The sequence below is a fragment of the Scardinius erythrophthalmus genome (assembly GCF_964197995.2).
Source record: "Scardinius erythrophthalmus genome assembly, chromosome: 22".
NCBI classification, from domain to species: domain Eukaryota; kingdom Metazoa; phylum Chordata; class Actinopteri; order Cypriniformes; family Leuciscidae; genus Scardinius; species Scardinius erythrophthalmus.
Genome location: NC_138242.1, coordinates 14,939,322 through 14,957,606, shown reverse-complemented (window position 1 = coordinate 14,957,606; position 18,285 = coordinate 14,939,322). Strand labels below are relative to the sequence as shown.

Genomic DNA, 18,285 nt, shown 5'->3' with positions numbered 1-18,285 from the left:
AGCAAACAATTTATCTAATCAATGAATCAAATGGCAACCATACATTAATTAGACAGCTCCACAAATAGTAATGCAAAATTATATTATAAAACAAGCATAAATCTGTGCATGGCAAATTGAGTCATTTCATAACCAGCCTTGGGTGTAAAAAAATAGGTTAACCCTCTGGGGTCTAAGGTGTTTTTGGGGTCCTTGAGATGTTCTGACATGCCCTGACATTTTTGCTTTTTTCAGTTGCTTATAAACATATTAATAAAAAAAAAAAAAAAAAAAAATTACACACTATTTAGCACAAACAGGGCTACCATGAAATGTGAGCAACAAGAATGTACATGTCTGCATTTCTGAGAGAATAATGTTTATGCGTGGTTATTGAAAAAACTAAAAACTAAAGTTTCTGAAATAAGGCCATAAAACACATTCTAAATATGTGCCAATAAGACTTTTGTCTAAAAGATGTCATCGCCTAGTGTTTTTTCTTCAAAATGAAGTGAAAATCACCCTGCCTTATCATTCACATAACACAATACATTGATTTGAATTTTGCAAAGCACTTTCTGTTTGGAAAGGCCATATGCGGAGTGGGCGTCAACGGTCATGCATATATAGTGGTTCACACCTGAGGAGACAATGGGGCCTGCATACTTAATTAGCCATTCATTCAGGTGAGTCACTGAGCCACAAGAATGCAAGAGCAACAGTTGGAAGCATCTCAATTCTTTTTTATTTTTCCTCATATTGTGCTTGCAATTTGGCCTATAATATCCAAGGAAAACATGTCTAGTAATTGTGCAGTTAATTCTCATACTGTATTTTCAGTTTTGGAATATTTATGCTCTCCCCAAATTTGTCAATAATAAAACACAATAAAAGTTATTTAAAGAAAAGGCTTATATTTACCTTTTAATAGTTTGTTTACATCTACCTTGTAAATATATTTTTTTATTAAAAAGGTTACAATTACAACAACAATTCAAGTGTAATCTTTCTTTGTAAAAACTAAAGTATACATTTTATCATACATATTTCAAAGTTAAGGATTTGATTGATTATTTGATAACTTTATTTTTGACAAAACATATTATATTTAACATAAGCAAATATTGGCAAACAAAAGCTTATTTGAGGTGGCAGATATTTTACATTAAAAATGTATAATCTATCCAAAACTAATCAACGAAATGTTGTCTTTCATATGTCTGTAACATAGGTCTTTCATTTTTATTATAAGAAATATAAATGTTAATTTGCAGTTTAAATCCAGGAAATTTGTTAATGAAAAAATTATTAAAAGTAAGATACAATTGATACAAAACGAAATTCGTTTTAAAGAAAGGATTTGTACTTTCTGTTTTGAGGTCTCTGTGAAAGTTTGAAAGTCTTTTAGTGATTTTTTTAGAGCGCTCGCGTCCATAATGGAGAACTGTCACGTAATATTGTTTTTTCCTCATAAATGCGAACACGAAAAATAAAAGACAAAAGACTTTTAAGTAAAACTTACTCCGAAATTGTTTTCTCTGCGGAATTCGCTCTTCAAAATGCTGCCGTTCGTCGTCTGAGTTACAATCTTCCTCTGAGGAAAAGGTGCATTCTTCCTCGCCGTCCAGAATCATCTGAAGGGCGTCTTTATTACCGGAGAAGCGTGTCATACTCAAAACGCGATGAACTATCAGTAAGTCTGATGAAGAAACTTTTTATGGCATTGATCGGGGGGCGGGTGCGCTGCATACTAGATCATCTAACTATTTACATGTGAATCGCGCCGGGGGCGGGGCGGCCGCAGCTGATTATAGAGATAATGAGGCAGAAGGAAAAACGGTACCTCTCCTTGCTTTCAAACGGATTACATGAGTTGAAAACATTTGTTTTTTATATAAATTACTTCATTTAAAAGAGGAGATTTCAAGCTTCATAAAGACATATCTCACGTGCCTGTGTGAGAAGTATTCGCTGAGTTATGATTCATTTTCGGACGCGTTTCAGAATGGACTACACGGACAGAGAGAAGGCAGAACTCGCTTCGTGTTTATTTTTCTTTATTTGGCAAAAAGCACAACACTTTGTTTTTATTGTGAGTGTACACAAAAATAATACACACTTAACAGGATAGATTGATGTATAACACAAGCATATAAGATAAAAATTAATATTTTTATTTTATTATTTTTTTGCACTCATACGGAAAAAAACGAGCCTAGGGTTAAACCAAACAGTGAATACCCACAAGGCAAGTTTGTTTTGTCCTTTTAATCAATATCTATTATGGTTTAATAAATTAATTCCTAGTATTCCAATAAAGCTTATTTTATCCTTGTGAGTAAGTGCACAGGGCGCTGAAATTATTGAAGTTTTTGTGGGTTCATTAATCTGCAAGAACAGTACACACACACACACACACACACACACACACAGAGTATGTGCGAACAGCACATGCACAGGCAAACACACACGCACTCTGATGAATGAAACTCACCAAGAAGAATGTTGGAAGCAGGAACTCTCACATTGTCAAAGTGGATCTCAAAATGGCCACCATGGATCGCATCTACAGAGATAAACAATATTTCACTGTATAGTAAAAGCAAGGGAACCCTCTTTAATCTGTGTCATCACATATATTGAAAAGATATGGTGGAAAGACAGATGTGGAAGAACAGACAGAATCAAACAGAGGATGCTGAAGGGAGAATGTTGTGATAAGGAAGTGGAGCGATAGTGAGAGAGGAGGCTTTAAAGCACAGAGATGAAAAAAAGATGAGTTGAAGATCTGATAAGCTTCATGTGGCACAGCACATTGTGTTAATCAGAACTCACCGTCTTGTCCGAAAACAGTAAGTGGCCTTATCTTCTTCACTCCTGGAGTGTTCAGAGGGACCAGGATCATGGTGTGCAGCCCATGCCTGAAAAACATTTGCACATTTACACACACACACACACACACACACACACACACACACACACACACACACACACACACACACACACACACAAACACTCCTGAATGAACAGACAGTAGGCTAACACTTTACAATCACCATGTTACACATAACCCTTATTAATACTATTTATCGTAATTCATCTTATTAATATTATTCATCATAATTATTAATATTATTCATACTTACATATTTAGACAAGTACAACCCCAAATCAGAAAAAGTTGGGACACTGTACAAATTGTGAGTAAAAAAGGAATGGAATAATTTACAAATCTCATAAACTTATATTTTATTCACAATAGAATATAGATAACATATCAAATGTTGAAAGTGAGACATTTCGAAATGTCATGCCAAATATTGGCTCATTTTGGATTTCATGAGGGCTACACATTCCAAAAAAGTTGGGACAGGTAGCAATAAGAGGCCGGAAAAGTTAAATGTACATATAAGGAACAGCTGGAGGACCAATTTGCAACTTATTAGGTCAATTGGCAACATGATTGGGTATAAAAAGAGCCTCTCAGAGTGGCAGTGTCTCTCAGAAGTCAAGATGGGCAGAGGATCACCATTCCCCCAATGCTGCGGCAAAAAATAGTGGAGCAATATCAGAAAGGAGTTTCTCAGAGAAAAATTGCAAAGAGTTTGAAGTTATCATCATCTACAGTGCATAATCTCATCCAAAGATTCAGAGAACGATCTGGAACAATCTCTGTGCGTAAGGGTCAAGGACGGAAAACCATACTGGATGCCTGTGATCTTCGGGTCCTTAGACGGCACTGCATCACATACAGGAATGCTACTGTAATGGAAATCACAACATGGGCTCAGGAATACTTCCAGAAAACATTGTCGGTGAACACAATCCACCGTGCCATTCGCCGTTGCCGGCTAAAACTCTATGGGTCAAAAAAGAAGCCATATCTAAACAGGATCCAGAAGCGCAGGCATTTTCTCTGGGCCAAGGCTCATTTAAAATGGACTGTGGCAAAGTGGAAAACTGTTCTGTGGTCAGACGAATCAAAATTTGAAGTTCTTTTTGGAAAACTGGGACACCATGTCATCCGGACTAAAGAGGACAAGGACAACCCAAGTTGTTATCAGCGCTCAGTTCAGAAGCCTACATCTCTGATGGTATGGGGTTGCATGAGTGCGTGTGGCATGGGCAGCTTACACATCTGGAAAGGCACCATCAATGCTGAAAGGTATATCCAAGTTCTAGAACAACATATGCTCCCATCCAGACGTCGTCTATTTCAGGGAAGACCTTGCATTTTCCAACATGACAATGCCAGACCACATACTGCATCAATTACAATATCATGGCTGCGTAGAAGAAGGATCCGGGTACTGAAATGGCCAGCCTGCAGTCCAGATCTTTCACCCATAGAAACATTTGGTGCATCATAAAGAGGAAGGTGCGGCAAAGAAGACCTAAGACAGTTGAGCAACTAGAAGCCGGTATTAGACAAGAATGGGACAACATTCCTATTCCTAAACTTGAGCAACTTGTCTCCTCAGTCCCCAGACGTTTGCAGACTGTTATAAAAAGAAGAGGGGATGCCACACAGTGGTAAACATGGCCTTGTCCCAACTTTTTTGAGATGTGTTGATGCCATGAAATTTAAAATCAACTTATTTTTCCCTTAAAATGATACATTTTCTCAGTTTAAACATTTGATATGTCATCTATGTTGTATTCTGAATAAAATATTGAAATTTGAAACTTCCACATCATTGCATTCTGTTTTTAATCACAATTTGTATAGTGTCCCAACTTTTTCTGATTTGGGGTTGTATGTTTTATATAAATATTTTACATACATGATTTTTTCACATCGACTGATGGACAGTACTATACTGCAGCATGATTAACCAATAGTAGAAGTTGAGTGTTGCTATGCGGTTCTTAAGGTATTCTAAGTATTTTTACCATGTTGCCCTGTGGTTGCTATGGTGGTTTTGTCAAAAAAAATTCCACAATGAAGACTTTATGATATTCTGTCATCTAGAGATGGGTCATCCATCTTTAATGTGAGTCCAGAATGTTCCCATAACATTGTACATTAAACCCTTAGTTTTGAAAACATCAAGAAAAACTTGATTTCTCACGATATGACCACTTTCATCTTCCTATAGTAAGGAAGAAGTCCGTTGAATTTGTCTGCTGTAAGAGATATTCATGAGATATGAGGGTGAAGGAGTTTTAGCTTCATACTACTTGGATTCAATTGAAATACAGATAAGAGAAAATTCCACCCGCTTTCACTTTTCAGCTGCCAAGGTTGCTATTCACTGCAGGGGAGAAAGAATGCACTGCTAGACAGACAGAAGACAGAAAGAGATGATTCTGAACAAAAAACCAGCACAAAATACATGGAGGAGAGAAAAGCAAGAAACTAAAGAAGACTCGCAAGAATTAGAGTGATCGCATGATACCAGCGGCATAAAAAAAGAATCAAAACAGACATTGAATATATATTCAAAACATACATACATACATACATACATATAAATATATATATATATATATATATATATATATATATATATATATATATATTCAAAAGTGATTTTTGTAAATCCAGAATGATTCAGTAAGAATTGTAATGGAATTGTCAAGTCAAGTCACCTTTATTTATATAGCACTTTTTACAATACAGATTGTTTTAAAGCACCCTTACAGTGATAACAGGAAAATAATGCAACAAAGTTTGTGTCGGCTGTACAGAAGATCTAGAAGAAAATAGCGTCATAGTCCAGCTTAAGTAAGTTCAGTGATGGTTCATTTTTGTTTTAAAAAGTAATTAATGTAGTTAATTTACTGTATGCATGTATGTATGTGTGTATATATATATATCACGGGTGGAGTGGCTGTAAGTAATGTAAGTGGAGTAGCCCTGGTGGCTAACTAGGGCGGTGCCGCTGATACAGGGGGCCAGGGCGGAACCGGCAGTTCAGGGGCCCAGGGTGGAGCCGGCAGCTCAGGGGCCCAGGGCGGAGCCGGCAGCTCAGGGGCCCAGGGCGGAGCCGGCAGCTCAGGGGCCCAGGGCGGAGCTTGCAGCTCAGGGGGCCAGGGCGGAACCGGTTGTTCAGGGCTGAGCGTCTTGGAGACAGCCGCCGTGGACACCTCTTCTCGAGGTGACTTGTGGGCTAGAGCGGGCTCAGGGACCAGCGGCGAATTCTCAGGCGCGGTGACGGTCATCTTGGTCAAAGACTCGGACGTGGCTGAATCTTGGCTAAAGTCTCTGGCTCGGGCATGGCGGTGGCCTCGACGGGACGAGACTCTGGAAGGGCGGCGGCCTCGACGGGACGAGACTCTGGAAGGGCGGCGGCCTCGACGGGACGAGACTCTGGAAGGGCGGCGGCCCTCTTGGTTGAGGGCCCACGGGCCGGAGCCGATGTGTGCGCTGCCCACACACACACAAAACAGCAGTGGCGACCATGATGAGTGCTGCACCCTCCGTAGCCGATTCAGGCGCGGCGGCCATCTCGTCCGAAGACACAGGCGCGGCTGACATGGCGTGAAGAAGCTCAGGCTTGGCAGGCATGATTCACAATTTATAAAGCATTATACCATGGTCTGGGTGAATACTCGATTCTGATTGGCTGCAGGGTGTCCATTAAAAAGTGATAGAGGACACCTAGTAAATAAACCGTCAGGCGTAACCAGGGAAACCAAGTTATTGTTTGTAAAAACTTTAGATTTCGATTGTAAAACTAATTAAAATATAAACTAATGTTTTAAAAATGTGTTATTTGACAAGTGACCATGGTATAAGTGGGTTAATGCCCTTCGAGGTGGCCATTGTTAGGTATTAATGGACTTTGGCGGAGGCAACCGTCGTCCATTAAAGCCACACTAAGTAGAAATTGTGTTTTTGTCAAACAGCGACCCCTAGAGTCGCTGTGGAATACTTGCACTGTCGTAAATATATTATAGTATAACGTTTTTACATAATTGCAGCTAAATCACAAGTAAATAGTCTATAGTCTAGGCCTACTGTATAATTTAATTTGTGTTGTTTTTATTGGAATGTAAACATTACAAAATGCCAGATAACATCAATAAAGTTAAATGTACGTTGCATTATTTCATAACATTGGCCGTTATGATGTCATTAGACATGATTATTGCAATTTATCATAATAGTTTGCAAATTGTGCTCGTTTACACTATTAACAACCTCTACGTTAGGCTTATTTATGTCTTGATTATGTGAGATATTGAAAACTGTTCTCATGATAATAGCAGGAATCAACGTCAACAGCGTCGTCTGATATTCCTCAGGACTACGTGATAAATACACCTCACAACAACTGAGTTCAGCTGCCAAACTAATTTGTGAGGCATAACTATCTGATTTATCAAAACGATTCCATTTACACCTGGTCACATAAATTTATTTTTGCGAAACGGATTTAAATCCGATCTTCAATTCTCGCGCTATAGCCTATGCAGATTTAATGGAGTGCACGTCACCGAAAGCAACAGATATGAGCTGCATTTTATAGATCATCAGCTAAAATTTCAAAATCAAAGACCGCAATAAGAGAGAGCAGTAACAGCCCTGGTAAGATCATTTTGTTTCTTTACTTTTAATGATGAAGATTGTGTGTTAAGCGTCTGTGACTTACTTTCACTTTGATTTGCGATAGTTTGCACGTTGGCTTATGAATAGATGCTCATCTGCGATGATGCGTGTTCCAGTAGCGTCATCATATCTGGATATAACATATAGCCTATAAGACGCTCTCACACGTTTTTTTTTTTTTTTAGCATTTTTGGGAGGAGTACAATTTACATGTGGTTTCAACAACCAGATGCATTTACACTTGTCCAGTTTCGTCTGGAATGCGTCTCAGACCTCCTCCTGAAGTGGTTTGAGGGATCGGATTCAAATCCGTCTCAAATGCATCCCTCTGGGTCATATGTGTCTCTCAAGTCCCCCCCTTAATGGTTGGGCATAATTGCATATTTCTCCTGAGATATGCTTCCCAGTGTACCTTGGTATTGGTATAAATGCGGAGGACATTTAGACCTGGTCTTTTCACGATCGGATAGCTATCCGATCTGAGAAAACGCATGAAGTGGCCAGGTGTAAACAACCCCCATGACAAAAACATACGCACGAAAGCCGAAAACAAATGCTGGTTGGCCTCTCACGTCCAAATTTAACGAAGTGGTGGGGGAAGTGACGTATGCCGTAAAGCAGTCGAATTTTGTAGTTCTTTTTGTGCTCTGGTTACTACCCGAACCCCGAAGTTACATAGTGCCAGTAAAAGTGATACAGACCCCGTCAGGCTATGGCAGACGTGTCATTCAACCTATTGTAAGTCGATGTACCATCACAAGGGTCTTGGAAATATATTATGAAGGTTGAAAAGTTACATAGTGTCGCTTTAATACCTGACAATGGACACCTCATCGGGCATTAACCCTTACTTAATAGACATTAACAAAGCAGTTTATAAATACAGCTATAAATGCTTTATTCTTGATTTAGAAGCATATCTATAATGTGTTTAATAATTGTATTTTCATACTTTATTAATGAACAATTTATCATTTCTAAATGAAGTATAGCATTATTTACAAAGCAGTTATTTAGGAGTTGTCAGTGATTCATAAGATCACTTAATTGTACAGTAAGTACTAAGTAAATGTAGTAACTTCAGGTAGTTTAAGTTAACTATTTTTGTGAGCTCATCTAAAGTGAGGACTAGTTATGCCTTGTAAAGCATTTATAAAGGAGATTTAAAGGCTCATTGATCTTCTTAACAGAAAAAGGAAACAAACACAACACAGTGATACAGAACATAGAAATATTTAACCGAGCCTTTAAATCTCCCTTGTAAATGCTTTACAAGGCATAACTAGTCCTCACTTTAGATGAGCTCACAAAAATAGTTAACTGACCTCTACTAAATGCTTTATAACTACCTGAATTAATCATGAATTACAATAGAAATACATGTTATTAAACTATTTATTAACACACCAGGTAACTATTACTATATGTCTGAATAATAAGATGTATGTATGTACACTTAAATAGTTTATTAATCATTTACTCACACTTTCTAAGTGATCCTATGAACCACTGACAACTCCTAAATAAATGGTTTGTAAATAATACAATACTTTATTTAGAAATGATAAATTGATCATTAATAAAGTATGAAAATACAATTATTAAACACATTATAGATATACTTTTAAAACAAGAAGAAAGCATTTATAGCTGTATTTATATACTGCTTATTAATGTCTATTAATGTTTTATAAATGATGAATTAATTGTTTACTAATGCTTAACTAATGATTAATAGCGTTTATACTACAGGGCCGTTGAATGCTTGAATCTGATTGGTTGACGAACGTTCTAAGGTGTGCATTATTTTCAGGGTAACGCACAGCTAAAGTAGTTCCAGGCAGGTCTTGACCGCATTACAGTTCCATATCTCTTCGCGTAGTTAAAGGTAATAACGGAAAATAGGATACAATTCATAACAAGAAAAAACATTTAGCTACATGCGCTTGATCTGGAATTTTCAATGTCTAGCTTCACAATCAATGGAAACATGCAGTTTAATTTGTATAAATAAAGTATATAGTCCTATCTATAATCAATAGAAAATTAAACTGAATATAGGCTAAATAAATGGATAGTCCTGCAGCACGGATTATTATTGCAGATAATATAACAAATAAATAATTATTGATAGGCCTACTTGTTAAAAGGGCTTTGTGTTTCATTTATTTGGCTAGTCTGTCATCTGTCAATAATAGAAAAAAAAGAATGAATTCGAATTAATTCATTCGAATTGAATTCGAATTGAATTAATAAATAAATAATAATATTGACGCACATGCTTTTCTGTCTCATTATTGCAACATCTATCTCTCTAATAACTGCATTAATAACTGGGGACACACTTTAAGGCCGGTTATGAATGTAATTTGATACGTATGACTGATCATGCCCAAACGCGTGTTCAGCGCGTTCAGTCTGTGTTCAAAGTCGGTGTTTAAAATCTGCTGCAGTCGATGAAATCAGTCAGAGAATGTGTCAGCTAGTCGTGTGCGTGTGTCCCCAGCATTAAGGCCCGTTAACATCAAGGACGATAACTATAAAGATAACGATAAAGATATAATTCTAAAAATCGTTCTCCATATTAAAGAATAACAGAGTTCACACCACAACTATAACGATAAAGATATGAGGAACGATATCGTTGGGATCACTTTCAGAACGATTTTTTTCCAGCTGTCAAACGATAAAACACTGACAGCCAATCAGAAGCAGGTCATCCATTTTCGCTACTTTGAAACCGCAGCGCGTGAGCGCGCGTGCTTAGAATAAAAAGACCGTTATCGGTCGTTGGTGTGGACGCATATATAGTTATCTTTATCGTTATCTTTATACTGAAGTTATCGTGCTTGGTGTGAACGGGCCTTTAGTCTGCTATCAGTGGCTTAAACCTCCGTTACTAACTCTAAAATGACGTTTTGGAATTAGCAACGGAGGCATTGGATTAGATGCGTAAGAAATTAGTCCTACATACAAGAGCGTTTTAATGACAAAAACTTTACAAACGTCTTGAAATACATAATCTGAACAATGTTTTCAGGTGTGGTAACTGTAGTATAAGCGGAATAATTGACTTCAGGCCGTTGAATTATTAGAAAAATAATGCACACCCGAGGTGAACGGCAACTCCGCATTACCACCTCGGGTGTGCATTATTTTTCTAATAATTCAACGGCCTGTCGTCGTCAATTATTCCTTACTTATTATAATAAAAGTTATTATAAAGTGTTACCTATAACGGGCTTAAAACCATTTTTGGGGGGTGAAAATACTAACATGCTTAAAGGTGCCGTAGAATGGATTATTTTATTATTTTATAATGTTTCCTGGGGTGCCCTTATAATGTTAGTATGTTTATTAGATCAAAATTTATAATTTAGAAATAAAAGGCATATTTCCTAGCCTGATTTCATACCCTGATCTGGACACTCTGTTTGAAGGGGCGTGTCTGCTGTGAGACTTCAGTGTAAACGCCCACTGCTGTGATTGGCTGACATGCTTGCATATGAAATATCTGGCATTACATGTAGAGCTATCTGGAAAACATTTACTATTACAGCGATTATACGTTTTTACTATTACAGCTATCGGGATTAACGAATCATGATAAGTTTTTTAAGTATTTAGATCTATTCCAGCATTGAGCAGATGACAGCCTGTCGATCGCGTGAATGAAGATCTTATCACTGCAACGCGATTTACTGATGCATAAACAGTGTTGAACGACTTTGAGAGAAAGATTATCTGTCTGGACTTGAACAATTACACATCAGAAATTCACATAACCCACTGGTTCTCCAGAGGAAAAAACAATATCGCGCTGGATCTAGATAACACAGTGTAAATTATCGTTAATAAAATCACCTACTTACCACTTGCGGGAATATAACATTAGTTGAAATTGCCCCCTTCGTCCGTTTGAGACGCTGAGAGAAGCCTGGCTGCTTGATATTGTTCCAGGTTAGAAAAACAGTCCGTGGTGAAATGGGCAGAGCAACTAACAACTTCGAATTAAACTGTAGCGGTATCCGATTATAGATAGATTATAGATAGATTATAGATAGATCTGCCATTTTCTCTATGATCCTCGCTTGTTTCTTCACCTGCAGAACTTCCGATGATTCGGCTGTGCAGTTTCGCCTGGCACTGAGCATGGGCTGGCTTATGCAAATTTTTAGAGGCGTACATATTAATGATCCCAACTGTTGCGTCACAGTTGGTGTTATGTGGAGATTTGCCTGTTTTTCAGGGGTGTTTTTCAAAAACGAGATTTAAATAAGAAAGAGAAAACTATGGTGTTTGAGACTCACTGTATGTCATGTCCATGTACTGAACTCTTGTTATTTAACTATGCCAAGATAAATTCAATTTCACATTCTAGGGCACCTTTAAGACTTTTGCACAGTACTGTATGTCAATTTGAAAAGTAATTTACCAAGGTATTTTATTATTTTACCATAAAATCTGACTACATTTTAAACATTAAATAAACTGTTTTAAATATGCCTATATATTTGTGTGATTTATTTATTTATATTTTTAAAGTAAATTAAATTAATTTAGTTAAATTATTGACAAATTGATAGTTTATTATTTTAGTGGATATCATAAATCTCCATAACAACAAATTTCTAACCCCATGAATTAAGTCATGCACCATTTGTGCTAAGAACATGAATGAGACCCCCAGCTCTGTAAGGGTTAAAGGCTTCGACCTAGTTAAACTCGGTTTCACTTTATTTTAATGGTCCCTTTAACACATTCTGTTGACTAACGTTGCACCTACATGTCTACTAACTCTCATTAGAGTGTTAGTAGAGTATTAGTAGCCTGGTAGGGTTAGAGTAAGTTGACATGTAGTTGCAACGTTACTTATAGTCAGTAGAATGTCTGTTGGGGGACCAACAACAGATATTAAGCAGACAGTCTACTAATACTCTAATGAGAGTTAGTTGACTAATAGTAATTAATACTAATAGTTAGTAGAATGTTTAAAATGGACCATCAAAATAAAGTGTTACCCAAAACGTCTCGGTTACGGATGTAACCCTCGTTCCCTGAGTAGGGAACGGAGACGTTACGTCGGATGACGACGATTGGGGTTTCACATAGAAAGCCTCTCACCTTCGAGTATATAAAACGAGCCAATGGCAATGAAATGCCATGGGTCTGCGGAATTTGCATAGCGTATCTCCGCCCACCGCAGGGGGTATATAAGGAAGTACGCTGCAATATGCAGATATGTCTTCGCTGAGGAGCCGAGACTGAACTCAGGCGTTTTTCAGCGATACAGCGGAAGTGGCAGGAAGACGTAACGTCTCCGTTCCCTACTCAGGGAACGAGGGTTACATCCGTAACCGAGACGTTCCCTTTCGTGGTCACTCCGAGTTACGTCGGATGACGACGATTGGGGTTCCAGTCTAATCACGCCACCTCGGCTGTCATCCAGTGCCCTGCGTAAGTCTGAGCTCCCTGTTGTGAGAATAGCACGAACGAAGGAGTCCTACTTAACACAGGAATACCAAGGTACACTGGGAAGCATATCTCAGGAGAAATATGCAATTATGCCCAACCATTAAGGGGGGGACTTGAGAGACACATATGACCCAGAGGGATGCATATGGGGTATCACTGAGGTGTCCAGCCGCAGGTGGAATATTTAAACCCCAGGGGTGGCAAGGTGGCTTGCCAAGGGAAAGACACACGCTCAAAAGAGACTTACAGTGGAATACACATGTGGGGGTGGCCCAAAGGGGGGACCATGCACATGGAGGCACCTAGTCAAGCGCAAGAGCTGTGTTATGGCAGATTGGCATAACTCAGGCGTTGACGTAACCAGTGCTGGAGGAACTCAGAGCTTATCAGACTCACCTGAGAAGATGATCGCACGTATCCCGTCCGTGGAGAGGAATGGCGAGCAAGCGAAGACACCTGAGCAGAATCTAGTACCGGCTGGTTGAAGCGAGTACATGAGAAGAAACTGGCTCTACTCGGAGATTATAGAATCTCGCGAATGTGTTGGGTGTCGCCCAGCCTGCAGCTCTACAAATGTCTGTTAGCGAGGTGCCATGCGCTAGAGCCCAAGAGGAAGCCACACTACAAGTGGAGTGGGCTTTCACACCAAGGGGGCATTGACGACCTTGCTGCTGGTATGTCAAAGCAATGGTATCCACTATCCAGTGAGATAACCTTTGCTTTGAGAGAGCCTTTCCCTTCAGCTTCCCACCATAACAGACAAAGAGCTGGTCTGAGGTCCTGAAACACCGCGTTCTGTCTACGTAAGCACGAAGGGCGCGTACTGGACAGAGCAGTGCCAAGGCTGGGTCTGCCTCCTCCAAGGGCAGCGCTTGCAGGTTCACTACCTGGTCTCGAAAGGGTGTGGTAGGAACCTTGGGCACGTATCCAAGCCGGGGTCTCAGGATCACGTGAGAGTTAGCCGGCCCGAATTCCAGGCACGCTTCGTAACCGAAAATGCCTGCAGGTCCCCTACCCTCTTGATGGAGGCCAATGCAACCAGGAGCTCTGTCTACATAGACAGGAACTTAAGCTTCGCTGACTGTAAAGGCTCAAATGGAGCACTCTGCAGGGCAGTTAGAACCACTGAGAGGTCCCAAGAAGGTACGAGGGGAGGACGAGGAGGATTTAGTCTCCTCGCTCCCCTCAGGAACCTGACGATCAGGTCGTGCTTCCCCAAAGACTTACCATCAACTGCTTCGTGATGTGCGGCAATGTGTGGCCCGTGGGCGGCGCGTACTGTCATCCACTACCTCTTAAAGCTCAGAGAAAGAGCATCAGTTCTTTTAGAACAAGATTCTCCCCCAGCCCTCCACTGGGGGAAGGAGTGGTCCTGCTCCCAACTCCCCGAAGAACTGAGCCCTAACTCCAAGCTGCCCATCTCAGGAGTGCTGCTTAGCCAGGTGTTAGCCGGCTAAGGGGCAGAGACAGGCGGTGCCAGCCTCCAGCGACCTCCTCGTGCTCGGACTGGTGAAGGCTCAAGGGAAGGAGCCGCATGGAGGTGGCGTCGGCGGGAAGCGGACTAAGCAGACCACACCAACGGATGACCGTCAGTGCAGAGCCTCAGTCCGCTTCTGGAGTGATCGAAGACTGTTGGGCGCAGTCCTCAACCACACCGCCGACCAGGCTGCCCGCCTCAAGGGTGCTGCTTAGGCTGACGTGGCAGTCTAAAGGGCGGAGACGGGCAGCGCCACCCTCCTGCGACTTCCTCCTACTCAGAGCTGGTGAAGGCCCGAGGGGAGCAGCCGCATGGAGGGGGCCTTGGCGGGAAGAAGACTAAGGAGACCGCACGGATGGATGACCATCGGTACAGAACCTGAGTCTGCTTCAGGTGGCCGAAGCCACACCGCCAAGGAGCTCAGCCTGGGACATGGGGGAGCTGAGAAAATGAATTCTCAGACCCTACCACATCAACCTGGCTAAGCCCATGTCTGGACCACATAGTGGACATCACCTGACCCAGGATCACGCAGGTACCGATGTCGCCCGAGAGCGAGGTCAGTAGTGAGAGCGGCGGAACAACCAGGCCGGGCATGGGAGGCATAGCGTCCCAGCATTAAATTAAAATTTTCCGCGTTCTGCCAGGGTTGGCCAGGGAAGGACTAGCGTTCCACTGCGGCAGGTTCAACAGAACTCCCGGTACAGCACTGCATCGAAGGCGCAGGCGACACACAGTACTGCATGACCGTGCCACGATAGTGACAGGGAACATACAGACCATGATCGCCGTGCGATCGAAAGCAGCGAAGGCGGAGGACACCCGCGAGCCGCGAAAGTCACGTGAAGTCTCGCGCAGCGCAGGCGTCCTGATGCACGTCCGGGAGAAGCTTACAGCGCTCGGGGGGAGGGCGGGGCCACTCCAGCCGATGCTTTCAGCTGCCCGGGAAAGCATGGCTGACAGCTCTGGATCGGTCCCGGCAACGATGGAACTCCCGTGGGAGGCAACGCAGTCGAAACTTCATTTCCAGAGGAATCAAGCCCGCCTTGTGATGCTGTGAGTGCATGGTCTGCGATGTGGAGGGGGGTGTGGCCCGAGGAATTGACTCGTCGGTTGTTGTGCCACACCAAACCCTCAGATCACCCTGGCCACCAGCCAAAGTATCCCTTCTCGAGGAAGAGATAAATTGGGGTGTGGCAGAGGGGACTCTACTCACATGGAGATCATTGAGTCTTGATCTATAAACATCGCGATGGTCATGTTCCCGCAATGAAAACATGACTCATCAACGAGCGCTGCCAAGCGTGATTAAGCCCAACACGCAAAACAGCGCTCGCGACCGTTAGGCAGATGACCGCACACACATCCAGAAAATACACGGGCGAACCGTCTTGAAAAAGACGTGCCGCGTGCAGCTCTTTTAGAGAGTGGAAAAGCTCAGCAGAGTGCTGAAGCGCCCAGGGAGAAACACACTCACTGTCGGCAGATTACTGCACAAATAAGCAGCAGGAAATGCGATCTCGCTGGAAAGCGCCGTCACACAAACACACTGAAGAGCTGCTCGTCTCGAAGAGATTTGAGATGACACTCAAAAGGCTTGTGGAGTGAAGTACTGAACTAGTAGTGGTGCAACGGATCATCATTGATCCGTGATCCGTTCGGATCAATATCTCCGGTTCGGCACACACGTGATCCGCGGATTAATTTATGAAAAAAAAAAAAGTTGTGCGCATGTTCTGTCCACACACAGCGTGGTCATGGCGAGCGAAGGAACGGAGGAGCTTGAACGCCCCGCGTCATTTAAAATTACCTGTATGGGAGCATTTTGGCTTCCCTGGAACACGCGTCTATTTCGCTTCAAACGCTCGCTTTATCATTATACGCGCGCGGCGCGTCCTATTCGCTTTGGACGCGCGAAAGGATTCAAACTGTTCAAGCATCAACTAGACGCGAATTTGACTCTCTATTCGCGTTTGGTGTGAACCATAGACTGTAAAAAAATATGAACGCAGCAAAATGAACAGGCTGCGATGTATTCTGGAATGTGTGTGTGTGTGTGTGTCAGACAGAGAGAGAGAGAGAGAGGGGGAGAGAGGCACGGGCGCGATCGAACAATCACACACACACACACACACACACACACACACACACACACACGCACACACACACACACACACAGACACACAGACACACAGACACATGCTGTTTAAAAGCAAAAACTATCTCATCTTATTCATTATATTGCATTTGTTTTCATTGCTTGTCCTCAAACAGAGTAATCTGTTTATTTTGAAGTTACACATTCTACATTGATTAAAAAAGAAATCCTGTTTTTAATGGTAGTATCATTTTATACAGAAATAAATGATTTATAATTCAGATGAGAATAACGTTAAAGTTAATTAAAATTTTAAGGAAACAAATATATTGATCTGAAAAATAGCAAATTAATTTTAAATTCATTCAGGTACCCTACAATTACCAAACATATCTCAAGGTCTTTTGAATAAAGGGTGACAGTCTTTCATTATCAACTGTTGTTGTGGACTATATACTGGAGAAGTATTTGTTCTCCATTTGAGTGAGATGTTTTTATGTGGCTAATTGAGCAAAGTGCTTCCATATATTTTATTAGTAGTAATATTAGTTCAAGAATAAAATAAAAATATCGGATTGATATCGGTATCGGCAAATAGCCGATATGCTGCGGCATCGGTATCGTATCGGAAGTGAAAAAGTGGTATCGGGACATCCGTGGAAACACATCAAGAATGGCCACGCATTTGAAGCGACATCATCCCGGTGTTTCACTGACAGGAGTGAAAACGAAGGCTGCTCAACGTTGCACAATCAGACCGGGCTAAAACCATCACAAACGCAATCCGTGTGTTTATAGTCACGCTTCATGGAATGAACCCGTCGCGCACCCACTGTTGATTTTATATATTTTAATTTCATATTTTAAAAATGTTAATAAACAAACAGACAAAACTTGTGTTTATTTGTCTTGTCTTTTTTTTTTTTTTTTTGCTGATCCGAAAAATGATCCGATCCGTGACTCTGATCTGAGAAACGATCCGAACCGTGAGTTTTTTGATCCGTTGCACCCCTATGAACTAGGCTCCGAAGCGAAAACATATCTGCATATTGCAGCGTACTTCCTTATATACCCCCTGCGGTGGGCGGAGATACGCTATGCAAATTCCGCAGACCCATGGCATTTCATTGCCATTGGCTCGTTTTATATACTCGAAGGTGAGAGGCTTTCTAAGCGAAACCCCAATCGTCGTCATCCGACGTAACTCGGAGTGACCACGAAAGGGAACTGCAATATTAATATATGAGTAGTACATTTTTAATATGCTCTGCAGTAAAATGGGATTAAAGTCTATATAGTCAGCTTCGTGAAAGAATGCAGGCAAAGCAGATCTCAGAGCTGACCACAGTACCTCATGCCAGAATGATTGTGTGTGTGTGTGTGTGTGTGTGTGTGTGTTTGCAAAAGATCTGCCAACATTAGCAATAAAAAAAACAATTATCAAAAGAAGCTGTGTGAGGGATTAGTGTCAAACATTTAACCTGGCTATATTGCTGAAAGAAACGTTTGCTGTGTGTGTCAGAGTTCCAGTACCTGTCACTATTTGAGTCCAGTGACTTGCTCCTGCACATGACTATGGCAATCTCACACTTTGGGTTACCAGCACCTGTAATAAAAAAAAAAAAAAAAAACACACACACACACACCGAGTTTAACTTGCCGCATTGTTGTTGTTGTTTTATAAATAAAGGCTAAAAGAGC

General features: G+C 41.2%; 1 protein-coding gene across 2 annotated transcripts in view; it reads right to left on the bottom strand.

Moving 5' to 3' along the window:
- acad11 (acyl-CoA dehydrogenase family, member 11) overlaps positions 1-18,285 on the bottom strand; it is a 96,120-nt gene that overhangs the window by 7,286 nt on the left and 70,549 nt on the right. For both annotated transcript variants that reach the window (XM_081353023.1, XM_081353024.1), the window contains exons 14-16: positions 18,118-18,190; positions 2,815-2,900; positions 2,474-2,545 (exon numbers count right to left, since the gene is read on the bottom strand). In XM_081353023.1, the coding sequence (XP_081209149.1) occupies positions 2,474-2,545; positions 2,815-2,900; positions 18,118-18,190 (231 nt within the window). The remainder of the gene's footprint in view (positions 1-2,473; positions 2,546-2,814; positions 2,901-18,117; positions 18,191-18,285) is intronic.